Genomic DNA, 23,122 nt, shown 5'->3' with positions numbered 1-23,122 from the left:
AAAAAACGCGTTTCAAAAAACTCGACGGTTCAGCGCGGTTTGTTAATCAACAATGGAAGGTCTTTACAGAGTGAATCAAATGCCTTATGTACCAGCAAACTTTTAACATGACACCATTTTGCCGTATTTCTTTGTTAACAGCATCACTGTCGTCAATGTGGAAACATCTTCTGCAATGAGTGTTCAGCTAAATCTGCAACCATTGCGTCATCTAAAAAGCCTGTCCGTGTCTGTGATGGCTGCTACACTGAACTCTTGACATAATGGAAGGACGGACACCAGACCCAGTATCTTGTGGAACTCACTGCCCCAGCAGGTTTTTGATTCACCAACCTGGGTTATCTTCAAGAACAGACAAAGCAGTTAACCATCCAGTCACAAACAAAAATAGGTGCTTTAACTTGCACATATTCCTTTTAAAGGTACTGGACACTATTGGTAAAATGGAAATATTTCTCTGGAGGATTGGTACTGGTATGAACTTTAGAATCAGTGAGCTTTCAGATGAAAATATTTCTTTGGAGGATTGGTACTAGTACATGTATGAACATTAGAATCAGTGAGCTTTGCGATGGAAATAATTCTCTGGAGGATTGGTTCTGGTATGAATTCTATAATCAGTGGGCCTTTATTAGTTTTTATTATTATATTATATATTTGCTAAAAACACTGACCAGTTTAAAGAAATTCCTTCCCTAGATGCAGAAGTAATTGATTTATGCATGAAGAAAATAATAAGTTACAACAAATCAGTCGTTGATCCACACTCCACCTTGTGATAAATCTTGCCAATATGTAAAAAGTATATTTTTGATTTTGTTTTCTTTTTTCTTTTTTAGATGTAGAATGATTTTGATTTATTTCAGGAACTTCAAACATAGAAATGGTAAATAATTATCAAATTGTGCATGAAAAGAGGATCAGCCTTGTTAAAGCCTAGAATATTGGACAGAAATGGTTAAAGGATGTGTTTTTCTATTTTTCTATCTTGCTTTTATTTCCCCCAACATATTTTGCATTATATAACTTACACATAGATCTTTTTTATTGGACTAGTGGAACATGTAACATGTGTCATTCTTTATTTTGCCATGATTTGGATAATCATGACCGTTGTATATGAAAATAGATATAGGACAGGTATAATGATTTTTGATCAATTGCTTTTGAAATGATGCTTAAAGGCAGTGGACGTCATTGGTAATTACTCAAAATAATGATTAGCAAAAACCTTAATTAGTTACGAATAATGGGATGTTGTTGATAGTTTAAAACATTGTGAGAAACGGCTCCCTCTGAAGTAACGTAGTTTTCGAGAAGGTAGTATTCCACGAATTTGATTTCGAGACTTCAGATTTAGAATTTGAGGTCTCGAAGTCAAGCATCTGAAAGCACACAACTTCGTGTGACAAGGGTGTTTTTTTTGTTTCATATATCTCGCAGCTTTGACAACGGGTTGAGCTAAAATTTTCACAGTTTTTTTTTATGCATATGTTGAGATACACCAACTGAGAAGACTGGTCTTAGACATTTACCAATAGTGTCCAGTGTGTTAAATTATCAGTCTCGTTCCTGAAGCACATGATCCCCTCAGAATAGGCAGGATTGTGTTACAGTGGATAGGGTTGGTGTCTACATATAATGGGACTGTAGAGTTTTCCATTGATCTGATGGTTGCTGGTTCAAGTCTCGCTCCAGTTAGTTTGTCTTTGTTCTACCCAAAATAATTTGTCTTTTAAACAAAGATTTGTGCTAATTGGGTCACATTTATGAGCTAAATACTGGTCAGTCATAATTAGTTCTGACACTGAGTCGTAACTATGATATAAAAGTCTCAACTATGACTTGTACGTAGTCTGAATTTTGAAATGTAAGTCATAATTGTGACTTGAGCCCGGTTCATACTTCCTGCGAATGCAAAGCAAATTTTGATGTTACATGGCAGTGAATGCTTCGCAGGAGTGATGTCAAAATCTGTATGGCATTCGTAGAAAGTATGAACCGGGCTTCAGTTTTCTTTCTTTCTCTCTCTCTGTGTTCATTTGAAGCATCCCTAAATTACTAGCCGTCCTCATACAATCATGCACTCTACTCAACTGTACATTTGCAAAAACATTTAAAGGCAGTGGACCATATTGGTAATTTGGTAATTACTAAAAAACAATTATTAGCATAAAACCTTACTTGGTAACGAGTAATGGGGAGAGGTTGGTAATATAAAACATTGTGAGAAACGGCTCCCTCTGAAGTGGAGTAGTTTTCGAGAAACTCAAGCATCTTGAAAGCACACAACTCCGTGTGACAAGGGTGTTTTTTTCTTTCATTATTCTCTCGCAACTTTGATGACCGATTGAGCTCAAATTTTCACAGGTTTGATATTTTATGCATATGCTGAGATACAGCAAGTGAGAAGACTGGTCTTAGTTAATTACCAATAGTGTCCAGTGTCTTTAACCCTTATAAATTTCATGAGAATTTTTACAAGTAATCTTTTGTTGATCACAGTTTAATGCCTGGTAGATCTTCAATGTTATTTTTTAGTTTGAACTGCCAGAAATGTACATATATAGAAAAATGCATGCGTTATCTTATCAGACAATAAATAATGATAATATAGGTATTTATATAGCGCCTTTAACAAAGATCAAAGTGCTGAGAAAGGAATAATAATTATAACAATAATTATAGGAAAATTACATTTATCTTCCTCGGTTGCTTTTGGTGAAATAATTCATTATTTACAATATTGCACATAATAATTTTTTTGTTGGATATTTGATGCTGCTCTGTTAGCCAGTTTTAGCCTTTCAAACTGTGATTCTTTAAACCTTTAAAATTCTTTTGTTCAGTCAAAATAATTTGCTTTCATATCAAGTGTTCTATTTTTAAACGAAAAAAAAAACCGAATAAAATTTAAACTATAATTATTACCCACTAATTGAATTGTTTACGGCTCCTTTTTCATCCAGGTGTTGTTAACATGGTATAAATTAATATATTTGGTTTGCGGTAACACCATGTGTATACCTATTTGCCAGGAAGAGTTTGTTCTTAAAGAACTGTCTTGATTTATTCTACTGCCGCGGAGTAGATAATTGGAGGTTCAGGAGACTTCCGGTACATGGTATAATTTTTTCACATTTTAAAATAATATAGTTTTATCTCGAAACCAGTGCCTACCCTCTAAAGCCAGACAGAGCATGAAGTTAATTTGAAAGATGAAACAATATTATTTCATACTGCTTTAATTTGTTATTACCCTGCAACAATGTGAAACACTGTGTGTTCGGTGCACTTCTGAGTCATATGAATTGGGTTTTTTTTTAAAGGAAAACTACTTCAGTCGGACTCGAACCATGACCCGACCATTCTAGAGTAGATGTCTTCCTACCTAATGAGCACAGGGCCCAAGTTTATGGCTCTGCTTTCTTAAGCAAAGAAACAGCGCTTATGCTAGCAGGGAATTCTGTGCTTTCGTCAAGCATATATTTCACGGGCTAGCTGGGAATTTGACTTGTGCTTACTCCATAATTCTAGGCATTCTAGGCTTACACAGCCAGTGCAAAACATTGGCGCTTGCGGGTAAGCAGAGAGTAATGATGGTAAGCACAGAATTCAGCGGTAAGCAGAGCCACGAAATTGGACTCGGGTCAGGGCCCAATTTCTTAGAGCTGCTTAAGCACAAAAAGTAGCAAAGAACAACAAATGTATGTTTACCTACCAGAATAATACCAACCAAAATAACATCGTACTTGTACTATCTGTGGCTGGTATCCCGCTTAATTTTGCTTAGTTGTCTAGTGGGCAAGACACTGCTCTAGAATTGCAAAGGTGGTGGGTTCGAATCCCACCCGAATGATATGCCTGTGTTTTTTTTCACAGGACTCGGGAAAGTACTGAGTCTAGTGCTACACACAGCGGTGTATGGGTAAAAACCAAAATTAAGATGTCTCATGGTGATGACGTTATGTGACTTGGTCATGATGTGATCTACATGATGATGCACATTCTACTCTTAATCATAGTACTACTATTCTTATGTCCCGATCTCTTCTTGTTAAGCATTGCATTCTCAATAGCTTGAGATGCTGCGACGACGGCCATAGCGGCTGCTTCAGGGTTACCGCTCTGGGCTGCCTGTGCGGCTCGAGCTGAGGCTAACACTGCAGCATGTTTAGCTTCTCTCTCCATCGGGGGCCCGTAGTTATCCGCTTTAGAGCGTTCTGTTATAAACTGGGCCATGGAATTTGCAAGAACGGCTGCAACGAAGGAAGCTGCCACCTGAAACACAAAACAGAAACAAACTTTAAATTCAGTTTTGTTTCCTGTAACACAAAAAAGAAATTTTTCGGTATTTTCTTTTAACAAACATTCAGCCACCCAAAACAAAAAATGAAGCAAAGAACACCACAGGAAATTATTCATCCGAATCACAAAGTTCAAGCGGTAATTTGAAAGATGTTCCTTAAAAATAAACATGCAGCAGCAACACATAGAAACACAAAACAAAAGAACTAATTTATTTGAAATCATAAATACAACCTGAAACACAAAACTCAAGCTGTATTTTGTTAAAGCCAAACACTTGGCAATATGAAACACAAAACTCAAAAATTAGTTTGGTTTGAAAAAAATATCCTAATCAGTATCGTTATGTGGTTTTCTTTTCATGTCCATCAAACACAAGCTGAACAGTGCTCAGCTGAAATTGAAGACATTATTTCTCTAATATTCCATTGCAAATACTGTGAGGTCTTCATTCTCTTAAAACTACCAAGTCAGACCAAATTCATAGAGCTGCTAAGCACAAAAATTTGCTTAGCATGAAATTTCTGCCTCGATGAAAACCAGATTACCAACGACATTTCCACATGATTTTCAGGATGAGCAAACATCAACTGAATACCTGTAACAAGTTACATGTAACAAATGGAAATTTGGATGGTAATCCTGTTTTTATCAAGGAAGAAATTTCATGCTAAGCAAATTTTTGTGCTTAGCAGCTCTATGAAATTGGGCCCAGATCAGACCAAATTCCCTCAGATTCTGGGGTTCAGTGGGCTGACTTACCTGATAAAATATATTAAAAGTTTTGCTCTTACCTTCTGAATTTCTTTCATCTCCTCTTCGAGTGAAACCTTCCTCCAACCATTATCCAACTTCCATTTAATCTCCATTTTCTTCTTATTGACTTTGACCGGTGGCGATGTCAGCGCCCGAGGACTGTCTGACCGGGTAGGAGATGGGGAGAGGACAGTGGGGGACACGGACGGTCTGAGGCTTGTTTGAGAGTCTGTGTCGGACCGTGCTGGCTCTAGTTCGGGTTCATCGATGCTTGGCGTTGACTCACTTAACTGAATGTCTAGGCTTGCAAGCCACTGCAGCCATTTAAAGATGGAAAGTTTGGATTCGCCTGTCATAAACATCACAGATTGCAAACAAAATGTTAAACTTTGGTACTATTTTTGCACATCATGTTATGCTCAGTCAAAATTCGAGGCACGGTGTAGTTTGACCTATGAACAAATGGGTTGATCATTTTTGGTAACTTTATTTTTACAGATGGAAAGTTATGTTGACCTTTTAAAAGAATTTAATGATCAACACTACTATGTCTTGAATTTTTTCCTAATACATTGTGAACTAACACGGCACAGCATTGGTGGAATCATCTCCACAAAATAGCGGACTGTGCCAGTTCTCAAAGTAAAACAAAAACCCTCGCAATTTCGAGACAAACTTATGTGGATCATTATATTCTACTGTTAAAACATCTTTCTAACCATAAGGTTTTTCTAATAAATAGTTTCAAACCCTTTCAGCAAACAACTCACCCGATCCAAGGAAACGTGTCCCTTTAAACTTACCTGGTAAAGGGAAGAGCAATTCTAAGTCAACTTCATAATCTGTGTCTTCAATACTGACTTTCATCACAGACACTCCGCTAGCAGATGATCTGATGATATCAAACAACTCAATTGGTAGCTCATCCACTGATTCGTCAGTCTCATAATACATGAAACTTGGCAGTATAGAAATCTGCGGATGAATGAAGAAACTTTTAGTTTGTTTTCTCTCAGATAAAGAGTTTGTTTGTAAAGCAATTAGACTGACTCAAAACCTGAAAGCAAGGTATGGTCTACGTATCACCTTTTTCCTCCAGGGGCCGTTTTCACCTAATCCTGGGGCTGAAACAGAATTACCCCCTTCACAGTACATATACAGATATAGGCTTGGGTATCATCCATCAGAAGCCTGGCTGCTAGGGCAGAAAGCACTACCTCCCTAACTTTACGAAGCAAAGGACACAAGTGTCATGACCTGGACTTAAACCCCAGATGAATTTCGTTCATGAAACACCAGAGCTGGAATCCGGTGCTCTTAACTGTTTGTTAAGCCAGAACACGCCAAGTTTTAAAACATTTGAAACATAAACTGCACTGAAGGGGAACGTTTATCTTATTATCTCCTTGGATAATATTGTATATATGGGCCAGATATTTAAGCTTGTGTGGTCCAATATCTTTTACCCTCTTTTGCTTTTTTACCTTCTCTTTAAAGGCACTGGACACCTTTGGTAATTGTCAAGTACCACTATTCTCATTTGCTGTATCCCAATGCAAACAATAATAAATCTATGCAAATTTTGACTCAATTGGTCATTTGAGTTGCAAGAGAACAATGAAAGAAAAAAACAACCTTGTTTCACATTAATCTGTGTGCTCTCAGATGCCTAAAAACGTTTCAGGCTTGCAGTCATTTAACATTCGAGTGAGAAATTGCCTCTTTCTTAAAAACTTAATGTTACTTCAGAGAGCCATTGCTCACAATATTTTTACTATCAACAGCTCCAATACAGTACCAAGTAAATTTTAATGGGTAATTACCAACAGTGTCCAGTGCCTTTAACCTTCTTTCTTACCTATCTCTTTTACCCATTTTCCCTCTCTACCTTCTGTTTACATCAAGCATGGAGATAGAATGCATCAAGTTACCATTCTGCCTTTACTTTTTTACCTTCTCAACACCTTTTGTCTTACACCTTCTTTTGCCCTACAGCAGAACCCAATGTTCTGCCATGTCCCTCCCTATGACTCAATCCTCTCTCTTCAAGACTTTATATTTGTCTGTGGACTAAGACATACCTGATAATAAACACCAGGCCAAGTAGACAGAAACTCTTGAGCAATGACTAGAAAGCGTGCCAAGACTACCCATAAGACTTCAGTCGCCTTCTTCTGTCCTTCTTCATCAATGGTTACCCTAACAGACATGTCAAGACTCTCTGCTTTCGGGCAGTTTTCAGGTTGTTTGATATTCACAGATACCTACAGCAGATAAATCAACAATTTTTATCAATTTCATTCTCATTGTGGTAGTTGATTATGTTTGTTGTTTTACCAGGGCCTAATTTGATAGAGCTTCTTAAAGCCATTGGACCCGTTCGGTAAACAGTGTTGTCCAAGGCCCACACTTTGTGTACCACAACTTCTATATCAAATACCAAACCTGTGAAAATTTAGGCCAAATCGGTTATCGGAGTTGGGAGAAAACAACGAAAAACCCCACCCTTGTTTCCGCGCGTTTCGCCGTGTCATGACATGTGTTTAAAATAAATCCGTAATTCTCGTTAACGAGAATTTATACTGTTTTGCTGTTTTCTCAAAAAGTAAAGCATTTCATGGAATAATATTTCAAGAGAAGTCTTTCACCATTGCCTTCTGTAAACCCTGTAAGTTATTTGTAAAACTTTTTGTTTTTTGTCTGAACCGAAAGGGTCCAGTGGCTTTAAGCACATACACCATGTCATGTGTACATGTACCATATTTTGACTGGTATCAAGCTCCTTTTTGCTTAGCAGAAACCTTTTTTTCTCTTCATTTTGGGGGGCTTAAAAAGCAGCTCTTTGAAATTGGGCCCTTTGCTTGGAATGTTGCAATAGACTTTTGATGCATCATATATAGATGATGTGACCTGTGACATCACATGTTTACAAAAGAGCCACCAAGCCTTTGACTTCTTGCAGGCATGATTTGTACACACCTAATTGGAAGAAAACATAAAAATCTTATATTTTATGGAGATTGCACTGTCCAATTTTTATCTACTTTTGATATAAGGGGGCATATCTCAAAACTTGTCCAGCTTTTACTTTCATAACTCTTGAATTTATGTGGAAGTTATGAAACAAAATGTAAACTTTCCCATATGACCAATGCAGTAATTGCAGGGGGGAATAAATCAAAATTGTGTCTTTTATGATTTTTATCATTTTTGGAAACTAAAAAGGCTTTGAAATATATTAGCCATAAGCTATTATTTATTCCTAGTATAATCCTTATACATCTGGCCTAAAGTTTGAAATATTCAACTATCCCCAAACCTCAAAACAGCAAAACCGTTATAGTTACCTGACCCATCTTAAGGAGTATTCCATTCCTCCAATGATGTCTGTACATGGCACCTTGTATATTGGCTCGACACACGACCAGAAGTCTGGGTATCAGACCTTGGGGTGTTCCCAGTGGAAACGTATATCTCCAACAGATCTGTGCATCCCCTTTGAATGGTTTTGGCGTCCAATTTAGTGTCTGTGAAAAGATCATGAAAACAGAAATTAAGTAGAAAAAGTTCCCCTTTCGCATTAACCTACAGTTATAATTTAATCATAAAGAATGTATCGCATTATCGCAATGGAGGTGGGACAAAGATTTTTTAAAGATCTGATGGCTCAAATATCTATCTTGTGCCGTCTCGTTCTCCATCTTGTGCCGTCTCTTTCTCCTTCTTGTGCCGTCCCGTTCTCCATGTTGTGCCTTCTTGTTCACCAACTTGCGCCATCTCATTTTCCATTTTGTGCCTTCTCGTTCCCAATCTCATGCCGTCTCGTTCCCCACCTTGTGCCATCTCTTTCTCCATCTTGTGCCTTCTTGCTCTCCATCTGTGCCGTCTTGTTCTCCACCTTGTGCCATCTTGTTCTCCATTTTGTGCTGTCTCATTCCCAATCTTGTGCTGTCTTGTTCTCCATCTTGTGCCGTCTCATTCTCCACCTTGTGCCGTCTCGTTTCCCCACGTTGTGCCATCTCGTTCTCCATTTTGTGCCGTCTCGTTCCCTACCTTGTGCCGTCTTGTTCTCCACCTTGTGCCATCTCTTTCTCCATCTTGTGCCTTCTTGTTCTCCATCTTGTGCCGTCTTGCTCTCTACCATGTGCCGTCTCGTTTCCCTACCTTGTGCCGTCTCGTTCCCCACCTATAGTGCCATCTCATTCTCCATTTTGTGCCAAATCATTCCCCATTTTCAGTAACTCTTTCTTATCCTGTTCCAACTCATTCCCTAACATGTGCCATTTTACTCCCCATCTTGTGTCCTCTCAATTCTAATATTGAGCCCTCTCATTCTTATCTTAAATACAAACTCTAGCCAACTCGTCTTTCTCGTTCCATCTTGTGCCAAGTCATTCTTTAACTAGTGTGCCTAACTTGTGCTAAAATGTGTTACTGTGTAAACCACAACCTTATCATCCCCATAATAGTATGTGTCCTATCAATTCTATTGTTTAACTGTATCATTCATATCATACAGAAGCACCATTCTTACAGAAGCACCATTCCTTATCCTAACCATGCTAGAGCATAATTACATGATTCGGGCGCTGTATAAGTTTTGGTATTATTATTCAGTTTTAGTATTAGTATCAAACATTTTGTTCAAAACGAATGCTTCCAACACCTTTGAACTAAACTTAAATAAAAATCCCTCACCGGTCCAGTAACAGGCGTTAGTCCAAGGAGTGGTAGTCGATACTGTGCCTTAGCTAGTAGACCAGGGTACTGAGGTAATTCCAGAGGTACCTTTTCTGCATCACAGTGAGCATCAGCAGCCCTGTTGAGAAGTCCTAGCCTGGCCATCAGGTCGATCACTAGCCTGGTCTGTTTCTCATTCATGTGAAGATCCTTAACAGTTTGGATAGGCAATCAATTAATTGTTAACTGTTGTCAGAATCATACTCCATTAACCAAAAATTAAAACATCATCAAGAGTAACATGACTATCTTAAATAGCCAAGTAATGCCTATTTCTTCACCGATGTGAATGGATGCATTATTTTAATAATGACAAAGAAATGGGTTTTCCAAAGCTTCTCATCAACAGTTTATGTAGTACTGACCTCAAGTTGTACCAATCACCCCAAAACTTGAAATCGTCCTGAGGCATCTAAAAGCGGAAAATTTTATGTTACAATGATGTTTCAAGATTTTCTTGCAACTTTGATAACCAGTTGAGCCAATTTCATGCATATGTTGGGATACACCAGGTGAGAATACTGGTCTCTGCTTTGACAATTTCCAAAAGTATAAAGATATCTTTTACTTGTTCAACCTACCTGCCACAACAGAGGAAGCATGCATTCCCTGATCAATCCCTCTGTGGCAACTTCCTCTAAAGCTTGTACGAGCAAAGCTGGGTTTGGTTTCTTGGAGTTTCCATCTTCTGTCTTGGGCCAGAATCTTTTCGCTTCGAACCGAAATGCTTTCTTGGTGTCACTCATATGAACAAGGCAAAGTGCTTTAGCTAAGGCAGAAGGGTTTGTACAAATCAGGGCTTCTGATTCATCATCCGGGTCCCTGGTGTTGGGAAAACTTTGTATGACTCCCTGTGAGACAAAATGAAATATATATTTCTGGTCATTAATTCAAGGATGTCTCCTGGGTGCCATTATTCATCAGAGCTGTCAAGCCTTAGGAAACCTACCGATATACAAGGATGCTTGCTATTGGTGTCAGAAACACCTGGGTTTAAAAGCATGGAGACTAATAATAATTACTCATAATACCTATCAGCATAAACACTTAATTGGTATGGAGGGCTACTTTTTGAGAAAGAGGTAGTATCTCACTCAAGTATGTGTTTTCCTGGTAGTGGTTTTTAGGTTTTGTATGTTTTCTTATAGTATCTTTTGAAAGTTTTTTATTGTACCTAAGTTTGTTATTCGACAATTAACCAACAATTTTCCCAGGCATGCATTTTCTCTTTTTGATTTGTGATTAAGACGACGGCACGCTCATTACAAACAAAAGGAGAGACAAATTAAACAAATCTTTTCTCAAAAACTTACCGAACTTTCAAAGAATGTCAGTTCCTTTTTCTCAATTTCGCTACTCAGATCAGTTTCATGTTTTCTTAACAGTTCTTTGACCTCTTGGAATGATACGACTACATTAGATTCTTTTCGTAGTGCCATTATGTCATCATAAACCTCAGATGTAGCTTGTCTTATGGGCGTGGCTTGATCGAGGGATGACGAGCTCTTGTTTGCCTCTAAGACAGCCGAGAGAATTTCCTTCCTTACGTCATCTAGACCCTGTGTTCAAAAATTAATGGCGATCTAAGGATTGGTAATTGATTATTATAGATTTAATAAACATCTGTGCAAGTTTGTGTTTTGTGTCGTTCAAAAAGTACCCAAACCCTTTACACCGTATAATATATATAGGAAACAGTAAGAAACAGTATAGTCCTATAGCCTAGCAAGCAAATAAATGCGCAAACCATGAATAATATGGAAAGATTGCCGAAAAACATCTGATTATATCTAAATGAAGAGTTGATTAGAGTTGATCCCTCGCTATACATATACCTTGGCAGTCTTGCTGCTGCTTCCAATGATATTACTTGGAGGTTTGGGGAAACGCCCAAGCCTGTCTTTTAGTTTTTTCATCCTCTCTACGTCTTTCGGTGTTCTGGGCTTTGGTATGTTCCTATATAAGTGAAATAAAGGAAGGCAAAAGTAAGACAAATTAATCGTCCATGTCTCAGAGGTTAGTATATTTAATGTACTAATAACCTCCATGACCTGTTTATCGACATAGGGATGGATATATGAATTTTAAAACAGCACTTGTGTTAGACATGAAAGTTTTTTAAACTACAAGGTCTCAGAGGTTAGTATATTTATGTACTCACCTTCCGGACCTGTTTCTTGATATGGGGAGGGGTATAGACATTTTAAAACAGAACTTGTATTAAACATGTACATGAATTTTTATTTTTAATTACCAGATCCCAGAGATTAGTATCCATCATGTACTAACCTCCAGGACTTGTTTCTTGACATGGGGATGAAAATATGAATTTTAAAACAGAAGTATTGTTTAGGCATGACAGTTTTTTTTTAATTACCAGGTCTCAGATGTTAGTTTATTTATGTACTAAAATAACATCCAGGACCTGTTTCTTGACACCAGATGGAAACAAGAATTTTAAACAGAACTTGACGCATGAAGCTTTTTTAAAGTGTAAGAGGTTAGTTTATTTATGTACTAACCTCCAGGACCTGTGTCTTGACATTGGGATGGATGTAGGAATTTAAAAACAGAACTTATGTTAAGCATTAAAGTTATTTTAAATTACCAGGTCTCCTAGATTAGCTTACTTATGTACTAACCTCAAAGACCTGTTTCATGACATGGGGCTGGATATAGGAATTTTAAGACAGAACTTGTATTAGGCATGATATCTCAGAGGTTAGTATATCAAGACCTTGACATGGGGATGGATATAGGATTTTAAGACAGAACTTGTATTAGGCATGAAAGTTTGTTTTTAAATTAGCATGTCTCAGAGATTAGTATATTTATGTACTAACCTCTGAGACCTGTTTCTTGACATGGGGATGGGTACAGGAATTTCAAAAAAGGAACTTGTATCATGCATGAGTCCAAATTTTCGCAGATTTGCTATTTTATGCATATTTGGGGATACACCAAATGAGAATACTGGTCTTTGACAATTACCAAACGTGTCTAGAACCGTAATGGGGATACCAGGTGATGAACCGGATCACTATAAAACTCACTTTAAATTGTGAAGATCTTGTTGTAGTTTCTGTGTGCAGTGTGCGTGTCTGTTTCGAATCACTCCCAAGATATCCTTGCTCTTTCCTTCAGCGCTTTCTTCTTGACCCAGTTTATCAATGTGTGTTCCGACGATTACTAATCTACAGCCAGGATCCTTCAGATCACACAAACAAAGGTAGATTCAAGACGAAACACTAATTGTTGTAATTGTTATGGACTTCCAGGGTGAAGAGCTTTGTGTTATTTGTTGTTGATTGAAGCACAGCAGGTATACGTTCGGGGGAAATGTTGTGTGGATGGGATCTGCCTGATTTTTTTTTTTTTTTTTTTTTTGCATGGGTATTGCAGGGAGTAGTAAAGCCACTTTTTTTCTGGATCCCGTCCCTTAATTCTTTGCTGCTCGTTTTCCTATAAATGGATATGTGTTTGTTAATACCTCTGAAGAAGGTCCGGTTTGGATCGAAGGCTAAGGTCATCTACCCTACTCATTTTATAGACTATACGATATATAATGGGGCAGATTCAAGTCTGTATACTAGGGCCTATTAGTAAAAAAAAACCTGTTAATGTTGGAGGTTCCAGGTATACACCCAGGTAAGCTCAGTTAAATACTAGCTCAAATTCTGAAACTGAAAATTGTCTAAAATTATGAATATTTACCAAACAGTTTGAAAAACTGATTATTTACCTTTGCCCATACCATGTCCACAATTTGAGACACGTCATCACAGCTGCTTTGATCAGCGAAGTTGAAGACGATTACTGGAAGGGTACCAGCGGTCAGAAAGAGGTGGTGAAATGTTTGCCAAACCTTTAAGATATTAATAATTGAAGCAAAGTGTTAATTATATGTAGTGTTGTGCCTTTACATTTGTGTATGTTTGTGATAAGCACTCTTTTGGTCCTGGAGTAAACTACAAACTTACATCGGATGGGATTCGAATGGCTATGATAAAAAGAAGGCGTTGTTGAGGTAGGTTCTTTTTCTCGCTCTTATGGTTTGTGAAACTATTTCCTAAATTCAGGATTGCAACTTACCCTTCTTCCAGCCAAATCCCACACTTCTAGCACCAAAGACCTCTCGCATCCCGTTAGCTCATAGTCGAGTAAATTTTCTAGATATAAGTAAAATTATTATAACAATACAAATCACCATGGTTAACCAGAGAACAATTAACAGGAAAAGTGAGTCAAATAACACATCATGTTCGTTTTTGTTGAAAAAAAAGAAGTTTTATCAGGCTTGAACATTCTCGTAAACTACAACCACTTCCATGCAGTGTGCTTCAATATTATTGAAAAGATCCATTAAAAGGTATACTCAATTTTGGAGTATGGCAAGTCACATCCTCTTGTGGCACAAGTTGTGGTTTATTACTTGATATCTTTGGATAAATTAAATAAATTATTTAAAAGATGACGGAGCTTATAAAACAGTAGTTAAAAACATAACAGGAAAGGGAAAAGAAAAAAAAGTCAACAGACACCATGAACATATTCCACAGTCCCTGACCAAAGACAACTGACGACAAACAATGTGTATTGCACATGACGTCATGACCGCCATCTTGGATGTAAATCAATGGAACTTAAGTGCACGCTGCGAACAACTCTCAAGCCAATGGGATCACTACACACATGAAACTTACTGACCATAAGTGGTTCCTAGGAATGGACACCATGCTTGGACATCTAAAGACTCGGTTGTACCATCTGAGGTTTGCGAGCTACCACTGACCAGTGACTTGGCCAGGCTGGTCTTTCCGCTCCCTGCTTGGCCCAACAGCAGAACACGACGCCGGAAAGTCACACTGTTTTCCGGCGAGTTTGCCTGGAGATCGCCGCTGCTGTCATCGGGGTCTTTGTTAATGATAGCCGGCGGAGAGCCTGGAAATTCTTGGCACATGATGACTGGTGTGGCAACGTCTATATGTAGAAAGCAACATCATAAAATATGGAATTTGTATTATTGTCATGCAAGGTATATACATACACACATTATACACGGGGCATTTGGAGGTAGTTTTAACACTTGGAACCAAACAAGCATTTTGTATAAGGTTTGATCATCTTTATGAAACAGCCTGATACATAATGCTGTCATAAACCACTTGCTTTCGATCTTTTTATGTGTGGATATTTTGGTCAATGCCCCCTTAAAATACTTTTATGAATACTGGCGCTAATTGCCCTTCCAACACCTTAAGCATAGTGACGTCAGCGCGGCGCACAGGATGAGCCAATGAGCAACTCTCTAACGAGGGCTCCAAAATCAAGCGACGTCATAAGCAAAATGTCTATCGAGACCAAAATGATCGGACATACTAGTTGGACAAATCGAAATAATGCGTATACGGTGTCAGTACCAGGGCCTAATTTCATAAAGCCTGTAAGCACAACAGTTTCCTTAGCATGAAATTTCTTCCTTGGTAAATTATAAACCTTGGTAGATTATAAACCAAATTTTCATTTATTGCATAGATACTGGTATTCAGTTGTTGTTTGCTAAATCCTGAAAATCACGTGGAAATTTTGTTGGTAATCCTGTTTTTACCAAGGAACACATTTCATGCTAAGCACATTTTTGTACTTAAAGGCTTTATGAAATTAGGCCCTGATGGCAAAAACCTCTTGATGAGAGGAGAAGAAAACCGTGCGCCTATTTCCAAATCTGCACAACACTATGTTCAAAAGATTATCGAAGAAGACAGTGACTTTATGAAAGGAAATTGGGAAAATCTCTAAAGATTGGAAGGAATACAATAATATCAATTTATGAAACAATCCTTGCACTGCACGAATGTATGAAAGTTGATGCGTGCGTTTGCACACGGGAACACAATTTAATGCGTATCTTAAAGACATGGACACTATTGGTAATTGTCAAAGACCAGTCTTCTCACTTGCTGTATCTCAACATATGCATAAAATAACAAACCATGAAAATTTGAGCTCAATCAGTCATCGAAGTTGCGAGATAATAATGAATGAAAAAACACCCTGTCACACGAATTTGTGTGCTTTCAGATGCTTTATTTCGAGACCTCAAATTCTAAAACTGAGGTCTCGAAATCAAATTCGTGGAAAATTACTTCTTTCTCGAAAACTATGGCACTTCAGAGGGAGTCGTTTCTCACAATGTTTTATACCATCAACCTCTCCCTATTACTCGTCACCAAGAAAGGTTTTATGCTAATAATTATTTTGAGTAATTACCATTAGTGTGTACTGCCTTTAAAAACCAAATATTTTGTATGAACGTTAAATCAGTATGGTGGTGCGTGCATGCAGTCGCAGCAGGTATATAACTCAGGAAGAGCTAACTGCTATGATTAAACGAAATAAATATGTTATGTAATTGTTTAATTCAATTTAGGGCAGGTCGTAGGGTCCAAAACTTAAATGGGTAAAATATAACAATATTTAGTTAAAAGCCGGGAGAAAATAATTCAGTGTCATTGTGAAATGAACCACGTAACAATTCCAAAGTCCACGATGTGATATATTGATTGTCGGCAAGTTGCGTTTCTCTCTTTTCTGTTATGAAAATAAAGATAGGCTACATGCTAGAAACTAACGTATTCCACCCACCTTTTAAAATTATTTTAAAGGGCACAACGAAACTATATATGTAATTCAAGAGGATTTGATCATATATAGTTGATTTGAGACTGCTGCAACAAGACCAGGTCTTCTTTAGAAGAATTATACATTTTAAAACTGCTGTTTTTATAAATTAAATTTTGTTTTAAACTACGTCCTTTTTTGAGGTTTTTAAATTGCTGTTTATGACCTCCATGATTTGAGAAAGTTATAAGTATTTATATAGGCTTACACAAAAACCAAATTCGCTAAAGTGATAGTGCCTTTAAGTAAAAACTAATGAATTATTTTCAGGATCCCGACACTAAATCAAATCCATTAGCCATGTACAAAAAATGCTACATGATTGTGGCATTTGCAACCGTTTGTGTGCTTTCCGTTTTGAGACAGAATCACCTGCCAAAATTCGTTCCGTTCAGATATATGACTTCGCAAATGGGTATACATGTTACTTTAGTCGTTTAATTTTTTTTCTCAAAATAACCTGAATGCCATCAACACGATGAGGACACTTCCCAAATTTGAATCACACAATATATAAACCTAGTTTTGTAAATAAAAAATAATCAAAAGTTGTTGATTACTGGAAAGTTCTCTGGAAACTTTGCCCTGGTTTTGTGGCGACTGAACTCAGATTTCTATATTTAATAACCTTTTTACCACTCGGTTCAAATAATGAAAATGCGATTTTGGTTTTGTTATCCTGTCTATCGTACTGACAAATTCTGAATTGAATTGATTAATTGAATTGAATTGAATTGAATTGATTTGAATTAAATTGTTATTGAATTAATTTAATTAAATTGTTATTGAATGTGAATGGGGAGATCCCCTGACCTGACAATTTCAAAACCAAAAGCCGAAAACATTAGTTTATATTAAAAGGCCAAATACATTTCAACATCCGAATACTCAAATCCATTTTGCATGATATTCATGTTGGCTGTTTTTTGCTAATACATCCAGAAATAATGCGCTGAACGAACCAAGCTTTTCTGCTTTCCTTCTAATCGAATAACAACATAAACCACAAAGCGTTCTGCATCTTTAAGTCCATACTATGTTAATTTAGTCGGAAGTTTTGCCCGTTACTTAAGTTGGAATTCATATGTAGTTTTTGTGGACACTGGCCTATAATTTGTTAAAAGGATTTGTGCATTAACCTTGGTTAAAAGCGGAAGATTTCTCCGTGATTATTTGGTAATTTACTACACTCTCGCGTGTCAAAAGAATCCATTTGTGTGTTTGCTTTTAACGCTGGGATGGGTTTATTTTCCCCAAGCTGCTGCCAGCGTGGCTATACATCCGTGATGTAAAAACATTACTACAGGACACCATCTGACGTAGGCCTTTACACTAATTATTTCCCCCTTGTTTATTATCTTAATGTCAAATGAAAGCAGCTGAAACAATGCAAATATTTATTGTGTATTTTTTTCAAGGTGAATATTAAAATAGTGTGCATTGTGGTTCGTAAATTAATAGTAGATGCGTTATTAATAATAGAGACAGTTTTTTTCTCTTTTTTTTTTTTTTTTTTTGGGGGGGGGGCACATTCCTGTGGCGGTCCATGCTGACGTTGAAACAATAAAATTGTAATATTGAAGGGACAAATGTCATTGTTTGTGACTAAACAGGTTTACTCCTACCCATATAGTTTGCATTATCCAGTGTGAAATGTACAATAAGTCATGTTAAAATGACCAACACTTTTTGCCTAGTTAGGGATGTCCACTGCGTGCAACTTCCGACAACCGAATTATGCCCGACAAACCATTAGGTTCGACATATTGTGGGCCTACATCAATATTTAAAAAAAACATTACGTCTGACCCAAATATTGTCGAACCCATTTCTCTTCTTGTCTCTTCTCAAATTGTATCTTCTTAAATTGTGGCATCAGGAGATTAACTCAGTAGTAATTTAGTTTACTTTTTTTAAATCCATCAGGGGTGTTACTTTTTTTCTTTTCTTTTTTTCTCTCTCCTAATTGTATGTACATGTTTTTGTTTTCTTATATACTGTTCGTAATGTCTGTACTTGATTTTTTACCTGTGAAATTAATAAATGAAAATGAAATGAAATGAAAAAAATGTATATGTTGGACATCGATGGTCCATGTCAGACAAAAAGGTCCACACGTAAGACTTTATGGTCAACGTCTTCATAATGTTTTGTGTATGATACCGGTATGAACTTTATAAAGTGATATCTAGAGCTCATTTCATTTCATTTCATTTCATTTATTAATTTCACTGGCAAAAATTCAAGCACAGACAATAAGAACAGTAAAAAAACAAAAACATGAACATACAATACAATAACAAAAAAAGCAGCACCCCTGAAGGATTTTAAAAAAGTAAACTAAATTACTATCGAGTTTAGATTTCTTTGGATGATTGGTGCTTACTGGTATGAACTTTCAGATGGATGAGTAGTGGTTTAAACTTTATATAAGTGTGCGTTCAGTTAATTAAATCAATTAATTCTCCCGAATTTTTTTTAAATCCTGCACCTTTCTTTTTTAGCTAATGAGACAATAAATAAAACTGTATATAAGAGCTCAATGTACATTTATTTGCATGGTCTTGCATCGTGTAGTTGCGCAGCAATTCAGCTCCTCCAACACTCGTTCAATGTTTGCATTATGCGCGTGAATCAATACGGTGGGTACAGGCAGGTGTTCTTTCCCGGTGTCATGGCGACAGACTAAAAGAAACCCATCAAAACACTGACCCATGTATTTTTTTCTTCAATAACTAAATATCTCCTTTAGAGACGAGAGTATAACACTTACTCAGTTTAAATTAATTTCCTTTCTACAAACTAAGAGCAAGAACAGAGAAAGTGATGCCCTATGTTTTTATTTTTCATAAAAAAAATGAAAAGAAAAAAGAGAAATGCAAAGATCAATATTGAGCATGTCGTGAAATATTCAAAATCATTGAACCCACATTGATCATTAAATTAAACAAGTTAAGTAGTTGACTCCAGCGAAATTTACTGGATGGATGAATATAAAATAAGACCAATAAATGTATTTTTATTCTTATTTTTTATTCACATCGACGTTGACAATACAAGATATCCAGTAAATTTTAACTAAAACATTTTACTGATCAAAGCCAGTCACTACACTGTAACAACTGTAGTTACAGTTGAATCACGAATGCTGTATCCACTTGTTATATAAACATGTTAAAATGATAAACATGTGTTATCATGATTTGAAACCATCTCACATGGTTTGTAACATTCAAACACACACAAGAAACATGTTTTAGGTTATACGTGAGAAAAGTGGGTATAAAACTTACGCTTGTTAGAAATGTGTCGACATATCTAAACACTTTTTTTTTTGTAGAGTGTAGATTTTAATTTCCTTTCCACGCGGTGAATATCGCAAGAGGTGTCACATGGAACCCCTTTCACTAATGAGGTTTATTCAGACGCTCATTACAGTAATTAATGTCGATTTAATTAACAACTGGTATGTGGGGCAATTAATCCAATTCAGCCAGTCAAATTGTTTCCTTGTACACATGTAATTGCCCAACTGTATTACCTCATTTTAAACAATGTATAGGCATATTTGCCTTGTATTTTTTTTTCGTTGGGTGTTCTTTCTTATCTTTGTCAAAGCTCATGTTGGGTAAAGCGCCGGCATGTTAAAGGAACACGTTGCCTTGGATCGGACGAGTTGGTCAAAATAAAAGCGTTTGTAACCGTTTTTTATAAAATGCATATGGTTGGAAAGATGTTTTAAAAGTAGAATACAATGATCCACACAAGTTTGCCTCGAAATTGCGTGGTTTTCCTTCTACTGTGCGAACTAACATGGTCGGCCATTTATGGGAGTCAAAATTTTGACCCCCATAAATGGCCGACGTGTTAGTCGACAAGGTAAAAGGAAAACCACGCAATTTCGAGGCTTGTTTGTGTGGATCATTGTATTCTACTTTTACAACATCTTTCTACCCATATGCATTTTATAAAAAACGGTTACAAACGCTTTTCAAAGACCAACTCGACCGATCCAAGGCAACGTGTTCCTTTAATTCGGACGTTGCAGGTTCATATCCCGCTCTGGTCAATTTGTTTTTGTTCATCCCCAGAAGGTTTAAATTGTACCCATCGTCGTCTTGATATATTAAAGAAAGTATAGGCTACTCTTCCATCTTTGAGTCTCCCTGTATTTATTTTCTGCATAGTACCATTTAGTTTCCACCATTTTGAATTTGATGACGTATGCAGTTCCTTATGACCTCATTGCTGTTAACCAAATTTTAACGAAAACAAAAACGAGATGCAATTGCAACTTTTGCTAGAGTTTTCCAACTCATAAATTACCATGTCTATTTCTTAAATTAGTATTCACAATTCTTAAAGTAGTATTCATATTTCTGAAACTATTCATTATGACAAAGATACGTTCGGCACTCATGTTAGTACACAAAGGGGAAGTACACCCCATTATCCCTGACGTGTTACGCCCAAAGATCTTCTTACGCATAAAGTAGATTTAATCATCCCGTTTATCTAGTCACCATATATAAGAAACAAGCTAATAAAACAAACCACACAATTTTGTGTCATAGTAATAATTTCCCGTCCAGTTGGGTCATAGTACAAAATGTATAGCAACGGTTATTGACGACCAGCGTGGCTTCCTCGGGACACCATTGACCAGCACATCAGCTTTCGCCGACAGGCAGCAGCTTTCGCGCCGAAACAAACAGCTGCTCTATGCTACACACACAAAACTATAAACACATTTTCAAATCACAAGATAATAATACTTTACCTTATATCAATGTGTAAACCTTGCACAGATTTCAATATTATTCCAGTTCTCTATAATGCGATTTAAAGGCAGATCGCCCTCTGGTCCTTGGTGGTTGTATCATCACAGTAATTAAACCCTCTTTCCAAATAATACTGATTTCACTCTGTACTACGTCATGCAGTTATTCTACACCACTCACCGGCAATGTACGCTATCATGGTGAAAGCGCCTCTTTCATCCAGCCCTCTAAACTAATGTATACCGCACGCCTACTTGTTGTTAATGCCGTAATTACCACGCAGCGTACGGTACAGATCAATCAACCGTTTCCGTTAGTAGGCCTATAGTAGTTCTCGTAAAAACAGAAGAAGACAATCCAAAGGGTGCATTTTCAGTCGCAGTTTCTGCTCGTCTTGGAAATGTTCATCAATTTACGAATTCAATTTAATAGAACGTGCTTTGATATGCCTCACAGTAATTCACTCAAGCGGTGTTCCTCCTTGTTGACAGACATTTGAAATGATGAAGTGGAGACTTCCGTGGGAGGACTTGGTTACCTTGGTAATGGTAAACATCAGTTGCTATGTTATGCAATGTATATAGGTTGTGAAATTGATTCTTGTACCATTATTAATTTTCTGACTGTCATCACAACATATTGATTTGATTTTCTTGTAATTTTGTTCATATGTCTGGTACATTTTCAGAGTTAAAGTTAAGTCTTTCGAACTGTTGACGAAAGACCGCAAAACTGGCTGGTAAAGTTCTTGATAATGTAGTTTTTGTCGTCACAGAAAAATGCAAATTGACGGTTTGAATATTGTATAATAGGCCATGTGATCTGGGTTGTTCTATTCCTTGATAACTACAAGTATGCTTACCTATCTGAAATGGGTTTTTGAGCGTTATTTTATAGGCCTATATTTTTCTGGTAATGCAACCAATGATTAGGCACTATTTTTGAATTTTAATGAACTTTCAATAGATTTGTTATATATTTATATTTGGTATGGTATTTGATGTGCTATTTTCCATATTTTATGACGTTTTTGTCCTTGTACTCTTTTATGCCTTTTTTTTTTTTTTTTTTCATTGTCTGGATCGCCTTTAGATAGTGATTATTTTCGCTCTTTGGTTATCCGCAGGCTTGTTCTCTGTGTAGTCATATTTTTATTGCCTTTTCTTTGTGTGTACTGTTTGCCTTGGAAAAATATTTATAAAAAAATCATAAAAATGATGTACAGGCGATAGTATTGGCAGGCTTGCAGATCAATGTGTCCGTATATGCCTGATGGGCTCAGTTTCATAGAACTGCTTGAACTGCTTACTGTGCATTCATAGCGGTGCTAACCGCTAAGCACACGAAAGGGCGTGCTATAGTCCTGTGCCGCCCAGATTAATGGAGTTGCTAAGCACAAAAATTTGCTTAGCATGAAATGTTTGCCTTGGTAAAAACAGGATTTATTTTTACCAACCAAATTTCCACGTGATTCTTAGGATAAGCAGACACCAGCTTAATACCAGTAACAAGGAATTATATGCAACAATGGAAGTTTGGTTAGTAATACTGTTTTTATCACTGCTAAGCAATTTGTTTTTCTGATATAGTGTAAGCACGAAAATTTGCTACCATTAAGCAGCGCTATATGAAATTTTGCCCCAGGTATCAAGTACCAAAGTTTTCACGCTGACGCTCTGGAATTTCGGTAATATCTAAAACACGCAAACACCTTTTGAAATGAAACTGTCACAATATTGTTAGTTTTATTGTATACGTAAATGATTAAAACGGCGGTTCAAAAAATAAACAAAGGATGTTAATTAGGGGCCTATGCCTAATTTACTCTGTTCATAAAAAAAAAACATTTAAAAAAA

The 23,122-nt window shown here is 36.8% G+C and overlaps 2 protein-coding genes across 3 annotated transcripts in view; one reads left to right on the top strand and one right to left on the bottom strand.

Annotated features, from left to right (window-relative positions):
- Positions 1–3,136, top strand: part of LOC139951461 (uncharacterized) — a 41,333-nt gene extending 38,197 nt beyond the window's left edge. The window contains exon 37 of the mRNA XM_071950372.1: positions 142–3,136. Coding sequence (XP_071806473.1) covers positions 142–264 — 123 coding nt within the window. The 3' untranslated portion in view covers positions 265–3,136. The remainder of the gene's footprint in view (positions 1–141) is intronic.
- A 184-nt stretch (positions 3,137–3,320) lies between these two features.
- On the bottom strand, positions 3,321–21,538 carry LOC139951448 (uncharacterized). 2 transcript variants are annotated; one of them, XM_071950357.1, is made up of 14 exons: positions 21,447–21,538; positions 14,512–14,784; positions 13,897–13,973; positions 13,547–13,669; positions 12,858–13,012; positions 11,640–11,760; positions 11,118–11,363; positions 10,386–10,655; positions 9,763–9,954; positions 8,412–8,591; positions 7,146–7,328; positions 5,868–6,039; positions 5,103–5,413; positions 3,321–4,281 (listed from the first exon to the last, which is right to left on the bottom strand). In XM_071950357.1, exons 1-14 carry the CDS (start codon positions 21,463–21,465, stop codon positions 3,991–3,993), a joined length of 2,613 nt encoding a protein of 870 aa, XP_071806458.1. In that variant the 5' UTR covers positions 21,466–21,538; the 3' UTR covers positions 3,321–3,990. The 2 variants fall into 2 exon arrangements, with proteins under 2 accessions (XP_071806458.1, XP_071806463.1); XM_071950362.1 differs by lacking the exon at positions 21,447–21,538 and having other exon boundaries at positions 14,508–14,623.
- Positions 21,539–23,122: the final 1,584 nt, after the last annotated feature.

Source organism: Asterias amurensis, chromosome 2 (assembly GCF_032118995.1).
Source record: "Asterias amurensis chromosome 2, ASM3211899v1".
NCBI lineage: Eukaryota > Metazoa > Echinodermata > Asteroidea > Forcipulatida > Asteriidae > Asterias > Asterias amurensis.
This window is presented reverse-complemented; position numbering and strand designations above follow the sequence as displayed.